At 37.9% G+C, this 18,227-nt stretch overlaps 1 protein-coding gene across 3 annotated transcripts in view; it reads left to right on the top strand.

The window, feature by feature from the left end:
- Positions 1–18,227, top strand: part of SCFD2 (sec1 family domain containing 2) — a 457,042-nt gene that overhangs the window by 104,150 nt on the left and 334,665 nt on the right. For all 3 annotated transcript variants that reach the window (XM_027599719.1, XM_027599718.1, XM_027599720.1), the window contains exon 4: positions 7,801–7,976. In XM_027599719.1, coding sequence (XP_027455520.1) covers positions 7,801–7,976 — 176 coding nt within the window. The remainder of the gene's footprint in view (positions 1–7,800; positions 7,977–18,227) is intronic.

Raw genomic sequence — 18,227 nt, 5'->3', positions numbered from 1 at the left:
CTAACATCCCTTCTTCAAGCATCTACTCTCTGGCCTTATATTTTTAACTTAAATTGGTGCATCTTTTTTCTCTTCTTTTTTCCTCATCTGCCTCTTCCTCTTCTTCTTCCTCTTCCTCTTCATTTTTAATGTTTTCTCAACATAAAAGGGACCTTCAACATGAGACTATGGGCTAGGAGTTTAAAAACCCAGGAGAATGATATGGTGAGAAAGTCCGTGGCTACAGGGTGGGATTTCTTTACCTAGAGGCTCCCCTAAGAGCAGAAATTCTTTTCCAAGTCAGAGTGGTCCCACCAAGGAAATGCCCCTTCCCTGGCAGCCTCGGATACTGCCTTCTAGATAACCGGGGTAATCTATCTATTCCCTACCATGCTCTCTCCTGAGTTTATAAATGTTGATGCAGTGTTTAAGTTAGCCTCAGGAAGGCTGGATTTCCAAGGAAAATCAAACCATAAATGCTTCTGGTGGTTTTATATTTCAGTATTTTGTATAACTTTCAGGGAGAGCTGTTTATTTTCTATCTGTGACCCCTGGTCCCTCAGCAGTTACACTTGATTCCATGCTATCCTGAAAACATATTTTACAATAAACTTCTGAATTTTGGAACCATTTGATTGAATTGATTTGTATAATTAAAATGCTATTTTCACATTAGTTTCTTACTCTATCTTTGTAATACTGTAGAGCTCAAAATTTGTGTAACAAGAAACATACACAATTTAAAGGATATCCTAGGAAACCTTCAGTATATATGGAGTTACAAAATGGACATCAGTTCCCAGCTGTACTTTATCTAGGTTTCACTAAACAGATGGCTGTATATACTGCCCTTCAGATCCCCATGGGAGAAGATTTATAACGTCTTCCTTCTTCCTCCTTTAATAACTTGTTTCAGCATCTAGTAGTCATCGCGATCATGAAGTATTTTTCTCATTTCTGACTTAAATCTCTCCACCTGCATGTTAACCATATTTCTTTGCTCTTCAACCTCAATAGAGGTGGGAAACAGGCAGGTATGATTACTCTCCTATTTCTTTAATCTGTTGAAAGACAATGCTTTATCTATTGTACAAATCTGTTTATTCTACCTGAGATAGACATGATTTTATTTCAGAATCAAGAGGCTATTTAAAAAGTAATACTAGCACATGCTTCTAGAAAATTCAAATCATAATGTACATGAAATAAAAAGTGAAGGTATATCCTCCCTCCCCATTTAGTATCTTGCTTTCCAGGCCCTTTTTTTATGTAACTAGATAAGAAAGTAAGTAAATAAATATGTAAAAATATTATGAGAACAATAAAGTAAAGATGCATACTATAATATGGCAATGTTGTTTCCATTGTGATTCTTTCATTAGTGTTTTGGCTACCCAACATAAAATACCAGAAGGAAACTTAGTGATACAGTAGTGCTTCATTTTAAACATTACATGTATACTTTTAAAACTATTTTAAATTGTTAAATTTAATCAAATTTAAAAAGTGTGAAGATATTGATACAACCATGGAAAACTCTGACAGCATCAACTAAAGCAGAGTATACACTCACCCAGCAAACATGTGGGCATATAACCAGTAGAAATGAGTGCTTATGTCCACCAAAAGACATGAAATAGAATGTTCATAGCATCATTATTTCTATTGGCCCCATCTGTAAAATCTAAGTGTCCTTCAAAGCAGAATAGATGAAGAAACTGGTATAGTCAGAGCAATAAAGCATGGTTAAAAAAAAAAAAGATTGAGATTCTGGATAATATTGAACAAAAGCTAGACACAAGAGAGTACATATATATAACTTCATTTATATGAAGTTCAAAAGCAGATAAAAAATGATCTGTGGTAGAGATAGAAGTAATGGTCTACCTTTGTGGCGTTACTGACTGGATAAGTATAAGTATATGGAGGAGTCTTCTAGAGTATTGGACATATTCTTTATGTTGATCTGGATGGTGGTTACATGGGTAGATACATATGTAAAAATTAATTGAACTGTGCGCTTAATATTTATATACTTTGCTTTTTGTTATACTCCTCACTTTCCACCTCTGTCATACCTGAGGCTTCCGAGTCTTGAGTTGCTGTTACCTTCTGCGGAGGTAGCTCCCTCTGCTGTACTGCCTTTTCATGTATTCTGGGCAAAGCCTTTTCGGGTGGCTGAGGGTCAGAGTTTTATTTTTATTATTTTGCTCCATCATTTAGTACTCTTCCATTCCTCTTTTATCTTCCACGCATTTATACTTTAGTTAAAATTTTTAAAAATATAAAAATGACAGTATTATTATATTAAAAAAATTAGAGTTCACTTATAATTACTTGAATATTCTCATTTCTGCTTTTCTCAGTTATAACTAAGTATAACTAAGCACCGTTGTGTCTCCCAGTGGAAAATTCCATTCAGGTTTTATTCCAACATGTGTAGATTTATAGCAGTATATCTTTTTCGTAACTAAGGAAATTTGGGAATGGGCTTTTTCTTGGGTGATGAAAATGTTCTCAAATTATATGGTGGTGATAATTACACAACTCTGTAAATATAAACCACTCAATTGTATAATTTAAGGGTGAATTTTATGGTATGTAACAAAACAAAATTCAGCCAAAGTTTAAGCATAAACTGAGTAACTCTCCTAAAATGTAGAAAAAAACAGGACATTGAAAGGATGATAGAAAAGATAAAAGATATAGAGAACCAATCCAGGATATCCAAAAACTGTATTAGAAGTTTCAGAAAGAAAGAGAAAGCAGAGAATAAGAAATTAGCAAAGGAAGAATGTGAGACTTTCCCAGATGTGAAGAAAGACATAGTCAAATTGAATAGGCTTACTGAGAAGAAATTGGGAAGAATAAAAAGACCTCTAAGCTAGACATAATAACTGTGAGTCCTTAGAGCACAGGAGAATAAGATCCTAAAGGCCCCAAGATGGAAAAAAGAAGCTCACCTACAAAGGAACAGGAATGAGACTGGCACACATTCTTTATCAGCAACCCTGAAAACCAGAAGATAATGAATAATGCATTATTGGCTACCTAAAATTCCAGACCCCAATAAACTATCATGAAACTGTGAGGACAAGAAAATGCCTTTTCAGGGATACAAAAACTCTGCTTTCTTCAGAGTTCCTTTTCTGAGGTTACTTAAGGATGTCCAGTAAGAAAAGGCAGTATACCAAGAAGGAAAAATCAGGGATTTAATGAAACCATTCCAACAGAGGAGAGCAATAAAAGGAGTTCCAGGCTGCTGGCTGTGCAGAAAGGCCTAGAAAACAAATGGCCTATGTTGGAATGGGAGAATGAAAAGTTTGACAGTATTCAGGGAGGGGAGAAAAACCCCCAGACTCCAAAGATAGGATACTGTATTGGAGGTTAGAATAGACCCCGAATCACCAAGGAAATGTTGAAAAAGAAAAACAAAGCTGGGGGCATCACGTTGCCCGATTTCAAGCTGTATTACAAAGCAGTGATCACCAAGACAGCATGGTACTGGCACAAAAACAGATATATAGACCAATGGAAGAGAATAGAGAGCCCAGATATGGACCCTCAACTCTGTGGTCAAATAATCTTCGACAAAACAGGAAAAAATATGCAATGGAAAAAAGACAGTCTCTTTAATAAATGGTGCTGGGAAAATTGGACAGCCACATGCAGAAGAATGAAACTCGACCGTTCTCTAACACCATGCACAAAGATAAACTCAAAACGGATGAAAGACCTCAATGTGAGACAGGACTCCATCAAAATCCTAGAGGAGAACATAGGCAGTAACCTCTTTGACATCGGTCACAGGAACTTCTCTCAAGATACATCTACAAAGGCTAGTGAAACAAAAGCAAAAATGAACTTTTGGGACTTCATCAAGCTAAAAAGCTTTGGCACAGCAAAGGAAACAGTCAACAAAACCAAGAGGCAACCCACAGAATGGGAAAAGATATTTGCAAATGACACTACAGAGAAAGGGCTGGTATCCAAGATCTATTAAAGAACTTCTCAAACTCAACACCCAAAAAACAAATAATCAAGTCAAAAAATGGGCAGAAGACATGAACAGACACTTCTCTGAAGAAGATATACAACTGGCTAACAGACACATGAAAAAAATGTTCACTAGCGTATATTTTAAAGCACCTGTGTGACCTACTTCTTTACTTAATTCCAAGCAGCATGTTATGGAGCAAAAAGAAATCTGCTATCAAGATGTACCTAATGAAGTGTTACTGGCGTTTGTATGTAAAAAACAAAAAAACAAAAAAACAAAAAAAAAAAACCTATATAGAGGAGAACAGAATAGGGCAGCAAAGGCAAATAATTACTAAATTCACAATGTAGTGTGTTGTCGCATTTCCAATTACCAAATTCTCTGTACTCATTTGTTCCTTTGGATCACACGCCTTATGTGGACAGGCAGCATTACGTAAATATGACGACTAGAGGCTGAGCTAGGAAATGCTAACTGGATAAAAAGTTCAACTATGTTTTTGAATCAAAGAAACTCTTTAAATTGAACATATGGTTATTACAATAGAAATCTAAACAGACCTTCTGATGACTTGCTCTGATGATTTCCATTTCTTGTGGTCTCTCTATAAGACAGTTAAATTGCAAATGGGTTATATGTATTTTGAGCTTAATTCTGCCTCCTTAGTTAAGGAGATAGGGTTGGACAGTTCAGCAGTTTTGAATCTTAAAGGGCCTTTCGCGCTTTCAAGACATTTTGTATTTTTCCTCAGCAGTATTACCGCAAACATGATTAAGTAATTATTTGTATAATTGTTTAATGAACATCTCTCTTGATAGACTAAGCTCTATGTGTCCAGAAACCAAATTGCCATCACCAGCAGTACAATGTGTAAACAAATACATGGAGATCATGGCAATCATTGATTGAGCGAATTTCATGTGAAAAATTTTTTAATAGGCGTTAGAAGATGCCATTGTGTAAACATGTTATCATTTGCACAAAAGGCCTCCATCCCTAAATGAGAATGATATGTAATAGATTGAATTAAATAGGAGGGTATCAAGGAGACATTTGTCTTTTTATTTGTTCACTGTGAGGACAAAGAGTTTTGTCTGATTTGTTTATAGGTTTATTTCTAGCAATAAGAACAGTGTCTGTCACAGAAATATATGTTGAATCAATGACTTAATAAAAGTAATGGCACAACTTAATAATAAGAAAGTAAACAACCTAATAAAAAATGGGCAAAAGATTTGAACAGACTTCACCAAAAAACATACAGGATGGCACATAAGCACATAAAAAGATGATCAACATTATTCATCATTAGAAAAATACAAATTAAAACCACAGTGAGATGTTGCTACACATGTATTAGAACGAATAAAATAAAAATAACTAGCAGTACCAACGGCTGATGAGGATGTGAGGTACTAGAATTCTCATAGGTTGCTGGCAGGACAGGCTGCTTTGGAAATCCATTTGTCAGTTTCTTACAAAGTTAAACATACATTTAGCATATGACCCAGCAACCCCAGGTCTAGAAATTTACCCAAGAGAAATGAAACCATTTGTCCACACACACATACTCACATGAAAACCTGAACATGGATATTTGTGAAGGCTTTATTCATAATTTCTAAAAAATTGGAACTAGTCCAAATGATCACTAACTGGTGAATGGGTAAATGAATGGCTAAATAAACTATGACACATTCATACAATGGAATATTATTCAGCAAGAAAAGGGAGCAAACTACTAATACAAGCAACAACAAGGACGAATATCAAATGCATTATGCTAAAGTGAAGGAAGCCAGACTCAAACAGCTCCATACTGTATAATTCCATTTATATAACATTCTGGAAAAGCTGAACTATGGGACAGAGATCAGATAAACACAGAGAAGTACTCACAAGGGCTGGGGTGGAGAAGGAGACTTGACTACAAAGAGGGTAAACTCTTTGGAATGATGGAAATGTTCTGTATCTTGACTGTGATAGAGCTTACCCAACTATATGCATTTGTCACAATTCCTAGAGCTGTATACCAGGAGAAGGGTGAACTTTATGTAAATTATACCTCAATAAACCTGACTCAGAACCAAACAAAGAAGGAGTTGTTGAGGCTCTTCTCTGAAAGTAGTTAAGCAAGTAGATCATTAGCCTGCTGCCTTGAGAATCAGGAATGAACTCAGACTTTACCAAAGAACCAAAGAAATGAGTGAGGCTTGCTTCACTACTTATCATTCCACTATTCTTATTCTTTCTGTTAGGCTTATAACTTTCTTGTGGCAATGTCTTTGGTTTTTGTGTATTGTGATAAAAAACCACCTATTAAGTGGTACCTGATATTTAGCATTGTGTAAGACACTGAACTCCCAGTGCCTCAGGTGGGTCTAACAGATGCAGCACATGCCTTGTTTGCCACCCCGTAGAGTAGCTATGAGAATCAGAACATGGCATGCTTGCACTATGTAAACTGTAAGGTGCTAAGTAAATATAGGCGATTTTATTGCTAAATATTAAACCTAGATATAATAAACAAACTTGGATTTCAGGCATTGGAGAGCAACCCACAAACATGGTATGGATAAGGTGTGTAGGAAAGATTTACCTGACCTGCATCTATGTTTGGCCCCACTGCCACCTCCTTGTCCAGTGGAGAGAATCTGGTGTTCAGGAGTTTTGTCTGTAGCACCCATGATCGGCAGGAATGCAGTTTGATACGTTGGACAATGTGAAGTGACTCAAAGGACTGCAATAGGCAAACGTTGGACTTAGAGGCTCTGAAGGAGTGAATCTTCAACAAACGTTTGTTTTTCTGTACTATCTAGTCTTTTATGAGATAGGGCTCTTGTTTTAGTCTAGGTGACCATTGTAGTAAATGTGCTGTATCATGCGCAACGTTTTCTTCTGATGCCTCATCTTCCAGTGTTTTTGCCACCCCAGGTCTCCATAGATTTTTGTTTCATGTGACAGCCAGCTTTGATCCTCATGAATATTGTCATGAACACACTGATATCAGTGATAAGGTTTTAGCCTCAGTCGTAACAGATTTCTCTTCTTACTTTCTATACATGCACACACCATTAGAAACTTTGCCTTTTTGCTTCTTAGATCGCTATGTACCCTGCTTGGAGAGGCACTCCATGTTGAGCTCAACAGATACTTATTTGGATGACTTTGAGAATTTATTTGTGGGGCATTGCAGAATTATAAAATAAGTTCTACCAGTAATATAGCCTTGGCCAGATCACTTAATATGTTTCTTTACTTGTGTGTTTTTTTTTATTTTTAAATTTTTATTTATTTACTTTTTAAAGATTTGTTCATTTATTTTTAGAGAGAGAGAGAGCATGAGTGGGAGGGGCAGAGAGAGAGAGAGAGAATCTCAAGCATACTCCTCGCTGAGTGTGGAGCCTGATGCAGGGCTTGATCTCATGACCCTGACATTATGGCCTGAAGCGAAACCAAGAGTCGGACACTTAACCAACTGTGCCACCCAGGCACCCCAGTTTTTTTTTTTAAGTGGGCTCCATGCCCAGCATGAAGCCCAGTGCAGGGCTTGAAGTCAGGACCCTGAGATCAAGACCCAAACTGAGATCAAGAGTCGGATGCTTAACCAACTGAGCCACTCAGGTGCCCCCTGTTTCTTTACTTGTAAAAGGCAGGTAATAGTTTCAAATTTGCTACTGTCATCATGTTGTTGTAAGAATCACAATAGCTTAGGAAAGCTTGCAGCCAACTCTGAAATTCTGTGCCAGTATGAAGCAGTAATATTATTAATGGCATTCTTCTCATGATTTTACTACTGATAAATTATTGTGTTTCTCCAGGGAGAGCCACTCCGGGGCAGCTCATGTCCTATATTCAGCTCTTCAAGAACAACGTCAAAGCTTTAGTGAATCACTGTGGGCTCCTACAGCTTGGGCTGGCCACAGTTCAAACTCTGAAACACCTGCAGACTGCCAAGTGGGACAACTTTCTGGCTTTTGAAAGACTCCTTCTCCAGGTATGTTGCTATGGGAGTTTCTTGGGATATTAATAGTTAAAATGCTTGCTTTTAACTTTGATGTTAAAAGTTTGATGGAAACTTTGATGTTTATTGTAGTCTTAGTAATAAGTCATATTGTTGACATATACTCTGTATCATATTCTCTAAGAGCCTCCAAGTTAAAATTTTAGTAGAAATTTTCCATACCTTTGATTTTTTGATTTTCGTATTGTTTTTATTTGTTGTTTTTTTTTTACAGTGACATCTTTGGCTTCTCACTCAATATCAAGAATGTTTTTTGAGCATTTGACTAACCTCTTTTCAATTTTATGCCATTTGGACCTTTCTTGACCTTCATGGTATCTTTATTCAATCCTTGTTAGTTTCCTTGCAGAATATTACGACTGTTTACATTTCTTCTGACACTAACTAGTCTCTAATCCTCAAACAACATATAGCATGTGGCTTAAAATGATGCTTAGTAAAAGATGAATGAAGACAAACTACATTTGTGAATGTAGTGAATTTGAAGTGATTTGTATGGGGTTAGGACCTTTTCATGATTGATGAAATATTTTCATGTAAACCTTAAAAAATTATAAAGCATTTCAAACTAAAATAAAATAACATATCTATATGTACTCCCCACATAGACTCAATGTAATTTATCCATTTTTAATATATTTTTTTCCATTTTTAATATTTTTTGTATCCTTTTTCATTAAAGAAATAAAACTAGAAATAAAGTTGAAACAGCTCTGATACTTATACCTTTCATTACTCTGATTCTCCTTTTTTCTTTCCCAGAGGTAATCACAAACACGATTCCTTGTTTCTGTATTTTTATTAAATACTTATTTATCCATAAATAATACAGAGTATCGTGCTCTGGTTTTACTTTTTATGTAAGTAATATTGTACTATAAATATTCCTAAACAACTTGTGTTTTCCTCTCAACATTCTATTTTTAAGATAATTCAAGTTGACATCTATAGATCTAGTTCATTTATTTAAACTATACCATACTATTTGATTATATGAATATACAATACTTTATTTATACAATTCATATTGTTGTATAATTAGGCTATTCCCTATTCGTGTGTGTGTGTGTGTGTGTGTGTGTGTGTGTAGAGGGAGGGAGAGAGAGAGAAAAAAAAAGAAAGAATGTGGTGAATATTCTAGACCATGTGTTTTGGTATACATGTGAAAGAGTTTCTCTAGGATACATATCTTGGAAAGGATGTTAGATTACTGACAATGCATATTGTTGAATTCACTAAATATCAACAAAGTCATCACCAAAGAGGTTGACCTAGTTGACCCTTCTGCTAGGTATGGATGACATTTTGTTTCCCCACATAGTGTCCAGTACTCAGTATTATCAAATTAGAACATTTTTTAATAGTGCGTCAGTGCTATTTCTTTATATAAGTTTGCAATTCTCTGATTACTGATGAGGTTGAGCATCTTTTATAGTATTTATTGACTCTTCAGTTTTCCTCTTCTGTCAATTGCTCATACTTGTACTGTGCCCATTTTTATCTATTGGGTAACAGAAAACTGTCTTACATCATCCAGATACTTCTCTGAGGCTATGGTTTGTCTTCTAACTTTAATGCCAGTATAGTGTACAAAAGTTTAAAATTTTAATGTAGTCTAATATTATCCTTTATGATTTGTACTTATTTGTGGTTTATATTAGAAATCTATTTTTTTTAAGATTTTATTTATTTATTTGACAGAGAGAGGGAACACAAGCAGGGGGAGTGGGAGAGGGAGAAGCAGGCTTCCCGCAGAGCAGGGAGCCTGATGCGGGGCTCGATCCCAGGACTCTGGGATCATGACCTGAGCCAAAAGCAGATGCTTAACAATTGAGCCACCCAGGTGCCCCTAGACATCTATTTCTATGTACAGTATTTCAAAACATATTGTTCTGTATTTTCTGCTAAAAATTAACTTTTGGCATTTGAAATTTTAATCCACATGGAATTTATTTTTGTTTAGGGTATTATTCAGATCTAGCTTTCTTTTCTTCCATATGGATAGCCTAGTCTCCCCACACTATTTATCGAATACTCCATTGTACCATAAATTACTTACCTAAGAGTCATTTTCCTCTTTCTCATGTTGGCAGAACACCAATTTGTTCCAGTGTCTATTCTTTTCCCAAATGATTCAGGCAAATCCTGATTGCTCTCAGAGTACATTGGCATTCTCATTTCCCTACCTAATGATTAGTTTAGCAGTTCAAGCCAAAGACAAGCAAAGGGTAGTTTGCTGGAAGTATTTCTAGGAAAGATTTTCTTTTGCCCTGACAGAAGATATGTAATGAAGAAACAGTCTCTTTTTTCTGCTTCTTGATGTTTGGGACATGAGCACTTTGTGATAATGAAGGGAGCTCCCTGAGATCCTGAGGAGGACAGGTAGAACTTGGATCTTTGATGACTTTGAACCTTAGCTCAAATATCTTGTTTTGTGAGATAATAATTCTTCTCATTGTTTGAGCCACTTAAAAAATGTTGGTTTTCTCAGGGCGCCTGGGTGGCCCAGTCATTAAGCGTCTGCCTTCAGCTCAGGTCATGATCCCAGGGTCCTGGGATCGAGCCCCACCTCCAGCTCCCTGCGCAGCAGGGAGTCTGCTTCTCCCTCTCCTTCATGTTCTCTCCCGCTATCTCTCTCTCTCTCTCTCTCTCAAATAAAATCTTTTACAGAAATGTTGATTTTCTTATTTAGAGCCAAAAGATATTCATCTTTTTCCTACTGATACGTAATGTACTAAAATTCCATATAATAGTGAGTTTATTTCTCAGTTTCTAGTCTGTTCCAGTGGCCAGTTTATCTGTCACAGAATTAATACCATGATGTTTTAAAATCAGCATGTCCAGCTTATGATTTTCTTTCTAAGAGGGAATTATTAGATTTATTTGTGGGTATTTTAAAGATTTAATTACCCCTGTGAATTGAATTTTTAAAGATTCAATTTTCTGACTGTCCATTGCTGGCATATAGGGAAACTCTTCACTTTTGCCTGGCGATCACATGTCCATCAACTTTGCATTGGCATTTGTGTTTGTTTCTTCCTTTCTACACTTTCTTGATACCACTTTCTTTTTTAGTGCTCTGACCAGATACTAGGACACTCTTCAACATAGGCAGTGAAAAGAGGCATCTTCATCTTATTCCTGACTTTAAAGAAAATGTTCTAAAATTTTACCATTAAATATTGTTTGCTGAGGGTTTTTTTCTTTAATTAAGCTTAGAAAGTTTCTTCCTAAACCTAGTTTACTGAATTGTTGTTTTGGGGTTGTTTTTTATCATTCATGAGTGTTGAGTTTCATTTCTAAATTCATTATGAATTTTTTTAGATGGCTATGTAGGGTTTTTTCTCCCTTAATTGTTAATGTGGTGAATTGTATTTATAATTTTTTTAATGTTAAATAATCATTATTGCATTCCTGGATAAGTTCAGCTTGGTCTTACACACACACACACACACACACACAACTGGATTTAGTTTGCTAACACTTTACTTAGCTATTTTCATTTATGCTCATAGGTGAAATTAGCATATAATTTTTTCTTCATTGTGCTCTGTTGTCTGGTTTTGAAACAAAGGTTGTAGTTTTTTTAAAATCAGGGTGAGTTTCATTTTTGTATTTTCTGGAGCTGTTTGTGTAAGAAAGGAATCACAGTTGCTCAACAGTGAAATATCTCTAAGGAATCATCTCAAATAGCTTTGTTGTTGTTAGATTTAGATTTTTATTGCCAGTTTAGTTATTTAAATGTTTCTAGATCTATTTAATTCCTCTGTTTCCTCTTGAGATTATTTTGGTAGTTTATATTAGCTTAAATCGGCTATTCATTTTTATTTTCAAATTTATTAGCATACATTTATTCATAGAATTCTCATAAGAATTGAAATCTCCTTTGAATACATAGTTATATTCCATTTTTAAATGCTTCGTGTTTTTAATGTGCTCACTTTGGTCTTATTTTGGTCAGTATTGGCGGGATTTTATGAATCATTCTAAAGATTCAGCTGTCTCTGCATCTGTCGAGCTCATCTGTACCGATGCCTGTACCTATCTGTTTAAGGCCAGGAGTTCATACGAATGCCCCAATTCTAATCGAATACCACAGGGTTATTGTAGCGTTCTCCCTTTACGTATTTGTAACTTCCCTCTCTGACAGTGAAGAACCTGTCTCCCATTACCCGCAACATATTTAATGACGTGACAAATTCCCCCCATACATAATCAGTCTTCCATTAGAGGTGCTGCCCCTCTCATGCCCTCCGCACCTCACCTGGACTCTGTCTTCCTGTTGTAGGCCATGGCCAAGTCCACATAGATATTCTCTTTCACTTCACACCCAGGTGGCCCTGCTGAAACCCCCACAGGGATGCATTTCTTACATTGCTTGAGCTCTGACATCTGGCACCGTGCTACGCCCACCTCGCTCTCATCCATGGGTGTCCTCCTCACTCCTCTCAGGCTCCAGAACCCCCCAGGAGGCCCCATTGCTGCTCCCGTGGCACAGATGCCTCCTCACTCTGCAGGCTCTGGCTCCCTGCCAGAGAACTGCTGTGGCCAACCTCCTGTTTAGATGCTCTGACCTCCCTGCTCAGGCCCTGGCAGGGTCTTGGGATATTACTTTCCTCCAACCTCCAATGAATGCTTTTCTCACCTCCTTTGGTTCTGACAACCCATATAGGCCTGCTGCTTCATTTGCCCCCACATCCCGTGTCCCCCCTCCTACCATGCCCTCCTCACCCCACAGGGGCCTTGATAGACTTTTGTACCCCCCTCCACCCACCTTGCTCAGGTTCTGGTACCCTGCATGGGCCCTCACTGCCTCCCGCTTCCCCGTGGATGTCCTCTCTATCCTCTTGGGGTTCCAACAGTGGCTGGGTTCTGCCACCCACCATGTAAAGATGCCCTCCTCACCCTCCTGTGATGGTGACAGCCTGCACAGTGGCTTCCCCCCTGCCTTGGATACCCTTTTTCATTCCTTTGGGCTCTGGTAAGCTGCTCTAGGCGTCTTCTCCAACTCCTTCCCTCCTCGCTGCCCTACCACACAGATGGCGCCCTCACCCTCTGCTTCCCACAGCTCCAAAATCTAAAACAAGTGTTTCAAAACAAGGCAGAGCAGTTTTCTCTCAGGAATGATAATCTTTCAACACACCAGAGGTTCCTGAAGAAACTTGACACAGTATTAATTCTAAACCATCTTATATTTATAATTAATTGTTAGAATCCTGTTCCATATTAGACTGCTTCGGATGTGACCACAAGACTTGGTGTGGTTCTTTCAGCAAGTGGAAAGGAATAAAAACACTGGGAAAAAGAAGTAAGCATTTAAAATGCCCAAACCCTGCTTTTATCATAATTGCACATTATCCAGGCTAGCACTGTGTTCTCAGTCATTTCTAGGTCCTTGCAAGTTAGTGCTTTAGCACAGGCGAACTTGTAGATTGGCAATCCTAATTGCTCTTTGTTTATGGCCATGCTCACTTTATACAGTATACACTTATCCATTAGTGTAACAAGTCCTAATACACGGTGAACTGTCCCTTTCATGGACTTTGGTTTGAAAGTAGAGCATCTAAGTTTATTTTGAAGATGAGGGCGACTCCTAGCTTTTCCCAAAGAGCTTGAGAGCCACCTAGATGCAAATCTCAGCCAGCATTGAGAGTTGTTTATTTCTTTGGAGACTCACTTCCACCACTCTCTACCACACCTCTGTCACCGGGACCTCAATGTTGACTTTATAACTAACACTATAGACAGTCTTGGTTAAGAAAAAGGAATTGGTCCTGGGAATCTATAATTAATCACAGGTTACTGCCTTTCCTCTACACTACCATCTCTCAGTTCAGTGGTTTTGGCAATTTCATGACAAGTCAGCAACAGATCTGAGTACAATTCGTAAGACTTATGTTTGGCTCAGGCTTCTGAAAATGACAGAAACATAATGTAATGTGCTCAAAAGGGAAACTATTTTGAGTGTTGTTGGGAAAAATCTAATATTCATCAGCAGTGAATATGCTTTTAAAAACCAAAGGAGATAAAGTATCTTCTCAACTCCTTTTCCTCTCCCTTATCTCCAAGATCCAAAATCACAGTCTGTGTTCTAGGCGTTTGGTACATGTGTGCTCATTAAAAGATAATTGTTTCTGTTTCAAGTTTAAAATGTAGAAAAGAGCAAATTTAACCTGAACATGGATACATTTATGATTCTGTAATGAATGTATTCACTTGTAAGAGTAGCTTTGCTTTTTTTTTTAAATCAAAGTATGGATTTACTTAATTTGGGTGGCAGCCTACAAAGAATTCTCTCTTTATAGTATAGCAAGAAAGTTTGATTTAGTCACCTCATCTAATTAGGATTAAATTGCCTACCTCATAGTGTTTGTTATTGTTAGGACTGAATAAAATTATATATGTGCCTCACTAAGTACAGTGCTTGGCATGGAATAAGTGCTCAATAAATAGTAGTTATTATTTATTCTTTAAGCTGAACTAAAAATATTACAAATGCCAATTTATTTTATGCAAGCAATGCCTTTAACATACTCTCACCTAGACTTTTTCTTTTTTTTTTTTTAAGATTTATTTATTTGACAGAGAGGGACACAGTGAGAGAGGGAACACAAGCAGGGGGAGTGAGAGAGGGAGAAGCAGGCTCTCCGTCGAGCAGGGAGCCCGATGCGGAGCCCGATGCGGGGCTTGATCCCAGGATGCCGGCATCATGACCTGAGCTGAAGGCAGACGCCCAAGGACTGAGCCACCCAGGCGCCCCCTAGACTTTGTTTTTCTAACTTAAAATTTGTTAAGGAAAAATGAGATTGTTACTTAGATGTTGCTGCCTTTTTGTACTTACTGTTTGATAATGTTTCACATTTTTTCTATATAAATCTAGATGTAAATCCCATTGTTTCTACAATACATATCTTTCTTTTTTTTATTAAGTTCAATTAGCCAACATATAGTACATCATTAGTTTTGTTTTTTTTTTTAAGATTTTATTTATTTATTTGACAGAGAGAGACACAGCGAGAGAGGGAACACAAGCAGGGGGAGTGGGTAAGGGAGAAGCAGGCTTCCCACGGAGCAGGGAGTCCGATGCGGGGCTTGATCCCAGGACCCTGGTATCATGACCTGAGCCGAAGGCAGACACTTAATGACTGAGCCACCCAGGCACCCAGTACATCATTAGTTTTTGAGGTAGTGTTCAAAAATTCATTAGTTGCATATAACACCCAGTGTCTCCAATGCATGTCTGATATTCTTATGCTAATTGTCACAAAGAAAAACTTTATTGACCATAATTTATTGTGGCTATGAAACAGTAGCAAACTCTGTATAGAAGAGGGACCTGGGTTTAAACTTCCTAAAAAACAGACCACGTACATATGTGTTCTCTATCTCCAGTTATTTCTTTAGGCAGAATTTATATTTCTAAATTAAAAAATCCAACTTGGAAAGTGATTTTTAGATCAAATACAAATGAGTTACAAAGCCAACCCAAGATAACCCAGGTACATGTTGCTTTAGTTTTAAATTCTACCTGCCTTTGAAATGAAAAGTAGGCATTCCATTTTACTAAAAGTCAAAGAAGTTTCTAATGGGTAGAGTGAGTTCCTTTTATGATAGACTAAATTTTAGAATATCTCTTCTATAACAAACCAGATTTCCTTAAGCTAAGTAAGTGTGTCTGCTTGTGCTATAACAAATTGGGGGTTTACCTTCCCGGTCCTCTAGAGCTTCTATGTGGTCCCTAGCCTTGTGGCATAGCTTGGAAGCGTCATGCCTCATTTCAGGTCCGTGCCTGACTTCACCGACACCCTGGGAGGTCCTGTTTTGTTATGAATTGTCACTTGCAAAAGTACTAGTGACATCATTTGGGTAAAGAGTGAGGTAAGAGGCAGAAAAAGATGATCCCCAAAGTCAGACCTGAGTGTCCTTTATAGATTAAGGCGATTTTTCATAGGGTTTTTCCTGAGAAGGAAAATTGGAGCATGTTTAAAAGAAAACCTCTTATTTCTTTTATACACTATTCTCAACAGTTCTGACACCAAACGTGTAGGGCTTTTCCTACACCAACCAGTTCTCCAACTCTAGACTCCGACTGGATGTCCTACATTTCAGTCATGACACTAACTACATGGGCCTAGGGCAGACCCTGTGGTTTATTAGACCCCTTCCTTGGGTTTGATAATTTGCTATAGTGGCTCATAAAACTCAGGGATACATTTATTTAAGTTTACCAGTTTATTACAAAGGATATTATAAAGGATAAAAATGAACACTCAGATTAAGAGGTACATAGGGTGAGGTCTGGAAGGGTCTTTTAGTGCAGGAGATTCTGTCCCCGTGTGGTTGGGATGTGCCACCCTCCCAGCATATCGATGTGTTTACCAACCCAAAAGCTGTATACTTTAGGGATTTTTATGGAGGATTCATCATGTAGGGATGATTGACTCAGTATCTAGCCCCTCCCCCTTTCCCTGGAGGATGGGGGGTGGTGAGGTTGAAAGTTCCAAGCTTCTACTCATGGCTTGGTCTTTCTGGTGACCAGTCCCCAGGAACTATCTAGGAATCTACCGAGAGTTGCCTCATTAGAAAAAAGATTGTCCTATCACCCAGGAAATTCCAAGGGATTTAGGAGTTCTATGTATCAGGAACCAGGGTCAAAGACCAAATATTAGAACAAACGATGCTCCTAGCACCCCTATCTCTCAGGAAAACACAAGGGTTTTAGAAGCTGTGTGCCAGGAACTGGGGGCAGAGACTAAAAATATATTTCTTATTATGTCACAGTGTTTTTCACAGTATTACATCAAAATGACTACAAAGGCAAGTATGAAAGAGCAACTCGTTTCCCCCATTCCTGATTTCCATGAGAAGGGGCTTTTCCTAGCCATGCTCCTAGTCTGTCTCTGACCCTTGCAGCCTCCTCTCTTGGGAAGAGGGGTGTTTTTTTCTGGTTAGCAAATTTGAGATGATTGAACGGGCTCAACTCTGCCTTTTCTCCTCTCGAGAGGGGCTCTGCTTATGGAGAGCACTGTGGTACTCAGCTCTTTCAGGACCAGAATCTGCCACCTTCTTTCTCCACTCTTCTTCCTCTTTAGAGTATGCTGGCAGCACGGAGCACGTGCTGTGCCCTGGGTCTTCATGGGAGGGCTTACCTGGTCAGAGCTTGCCTCCAACCTGGAGGAAAAGACTGCCAGGTTCTGGAGCTCCAAAGGAACAAGCCAACATGGCTAACAGACCTATTATTTTACCACCCAGGCTGGCCTTATATCATTAATAAAAGTGATGTTTGGTCTCATGCCTTTACTAAGGTCTGCTTTATTTCCCAACTTGTTCAGAACCGTGGCTGGGAAGGGGGATGCTATTTTTTTGATGGCCCCCTTGGAGAGCTCTATAGTAATCAGCAGTTGTTTTGAATGAAATGTCTTAAATATTTTTGGAGAAGAGTTAAATGGAGATTTATCAGTTACCTCTTTGGACATTTGTATTAAGCAGTTGTTACAAAGAGAGGTAGGAGGGAGATTGCAAAAATTTTCTTTTTTGATAATTAGGTTGAAAATAGCAAAGGTAATTTTTCATTCTGAAAACAAAAAGGGGCAGATTTGGTCAGAAGAATACTACCATTTCTCATTGATTCTAAGATGTCCATTTTTTTTCATATTTTAGTATTTCTGAAATGGGGATGCGTCCTGAAATTCATGGTATTTCTTAGTTTAATGGCAGTGTTCTGTTTCTTGCTAATGGTGTGTGGTATCTTTAAGTCAATAAAATGGGGCTTTCAAGGTAGGAAGCAGATGAAAAATCCCCCAGACCTTAGGTCTGACTTGGTGTGTTCCTGACTGCTGTATGCACATTGGGTTAAAATAGTGGCATTGGAATGGGCAGTTTGCCTTCGCTGGCTAGGAGTGTGACAAAGGGTTTGTCACTTGGGGTATTCATTTCATGTTAGCACCTTTTATGAACTGAGGAGGTGACTTTTTTTTTTTCATCAAGTCTGTGCCTAGTGAACTATTCTGTGAATACATCAAGATTATTTAAGTGACACTGAACTTTCGCCTAATCTGCTTTAGGACCAGGGATGGGTGCTTTGGGGATGACCTCTTGGGCTGGCACTATGAGATCTTAGGTTAAGATTTTTCTCAGTGGATTCTTGATAGCTCAACAATGTGTTGACTTAGCTTGGGTCCCTGTAGTGGTATATAACTTGTATAATATTTTAAATATAAAAAC

Source organism: Zalophus californianus, chromosome 2, assembly GCF_009762305.2.
Source record: "Zalophus californianus isolate mZalCal1 chromosome 2, mZalCal1.pri.v2, whole genome shotgun sequence".
Taxonomy (NCBI): Eukaryota; Metazoa; Chordata; class Mammalia; order Carnivora; family Otariidae; genus Zalophus; species Zalophus californianus.
The sequence above is the reverse complement of the archived record's forward strand: the minus strand, read 5'-3'. Positions and strand labels throughout refer to the sequence as shown.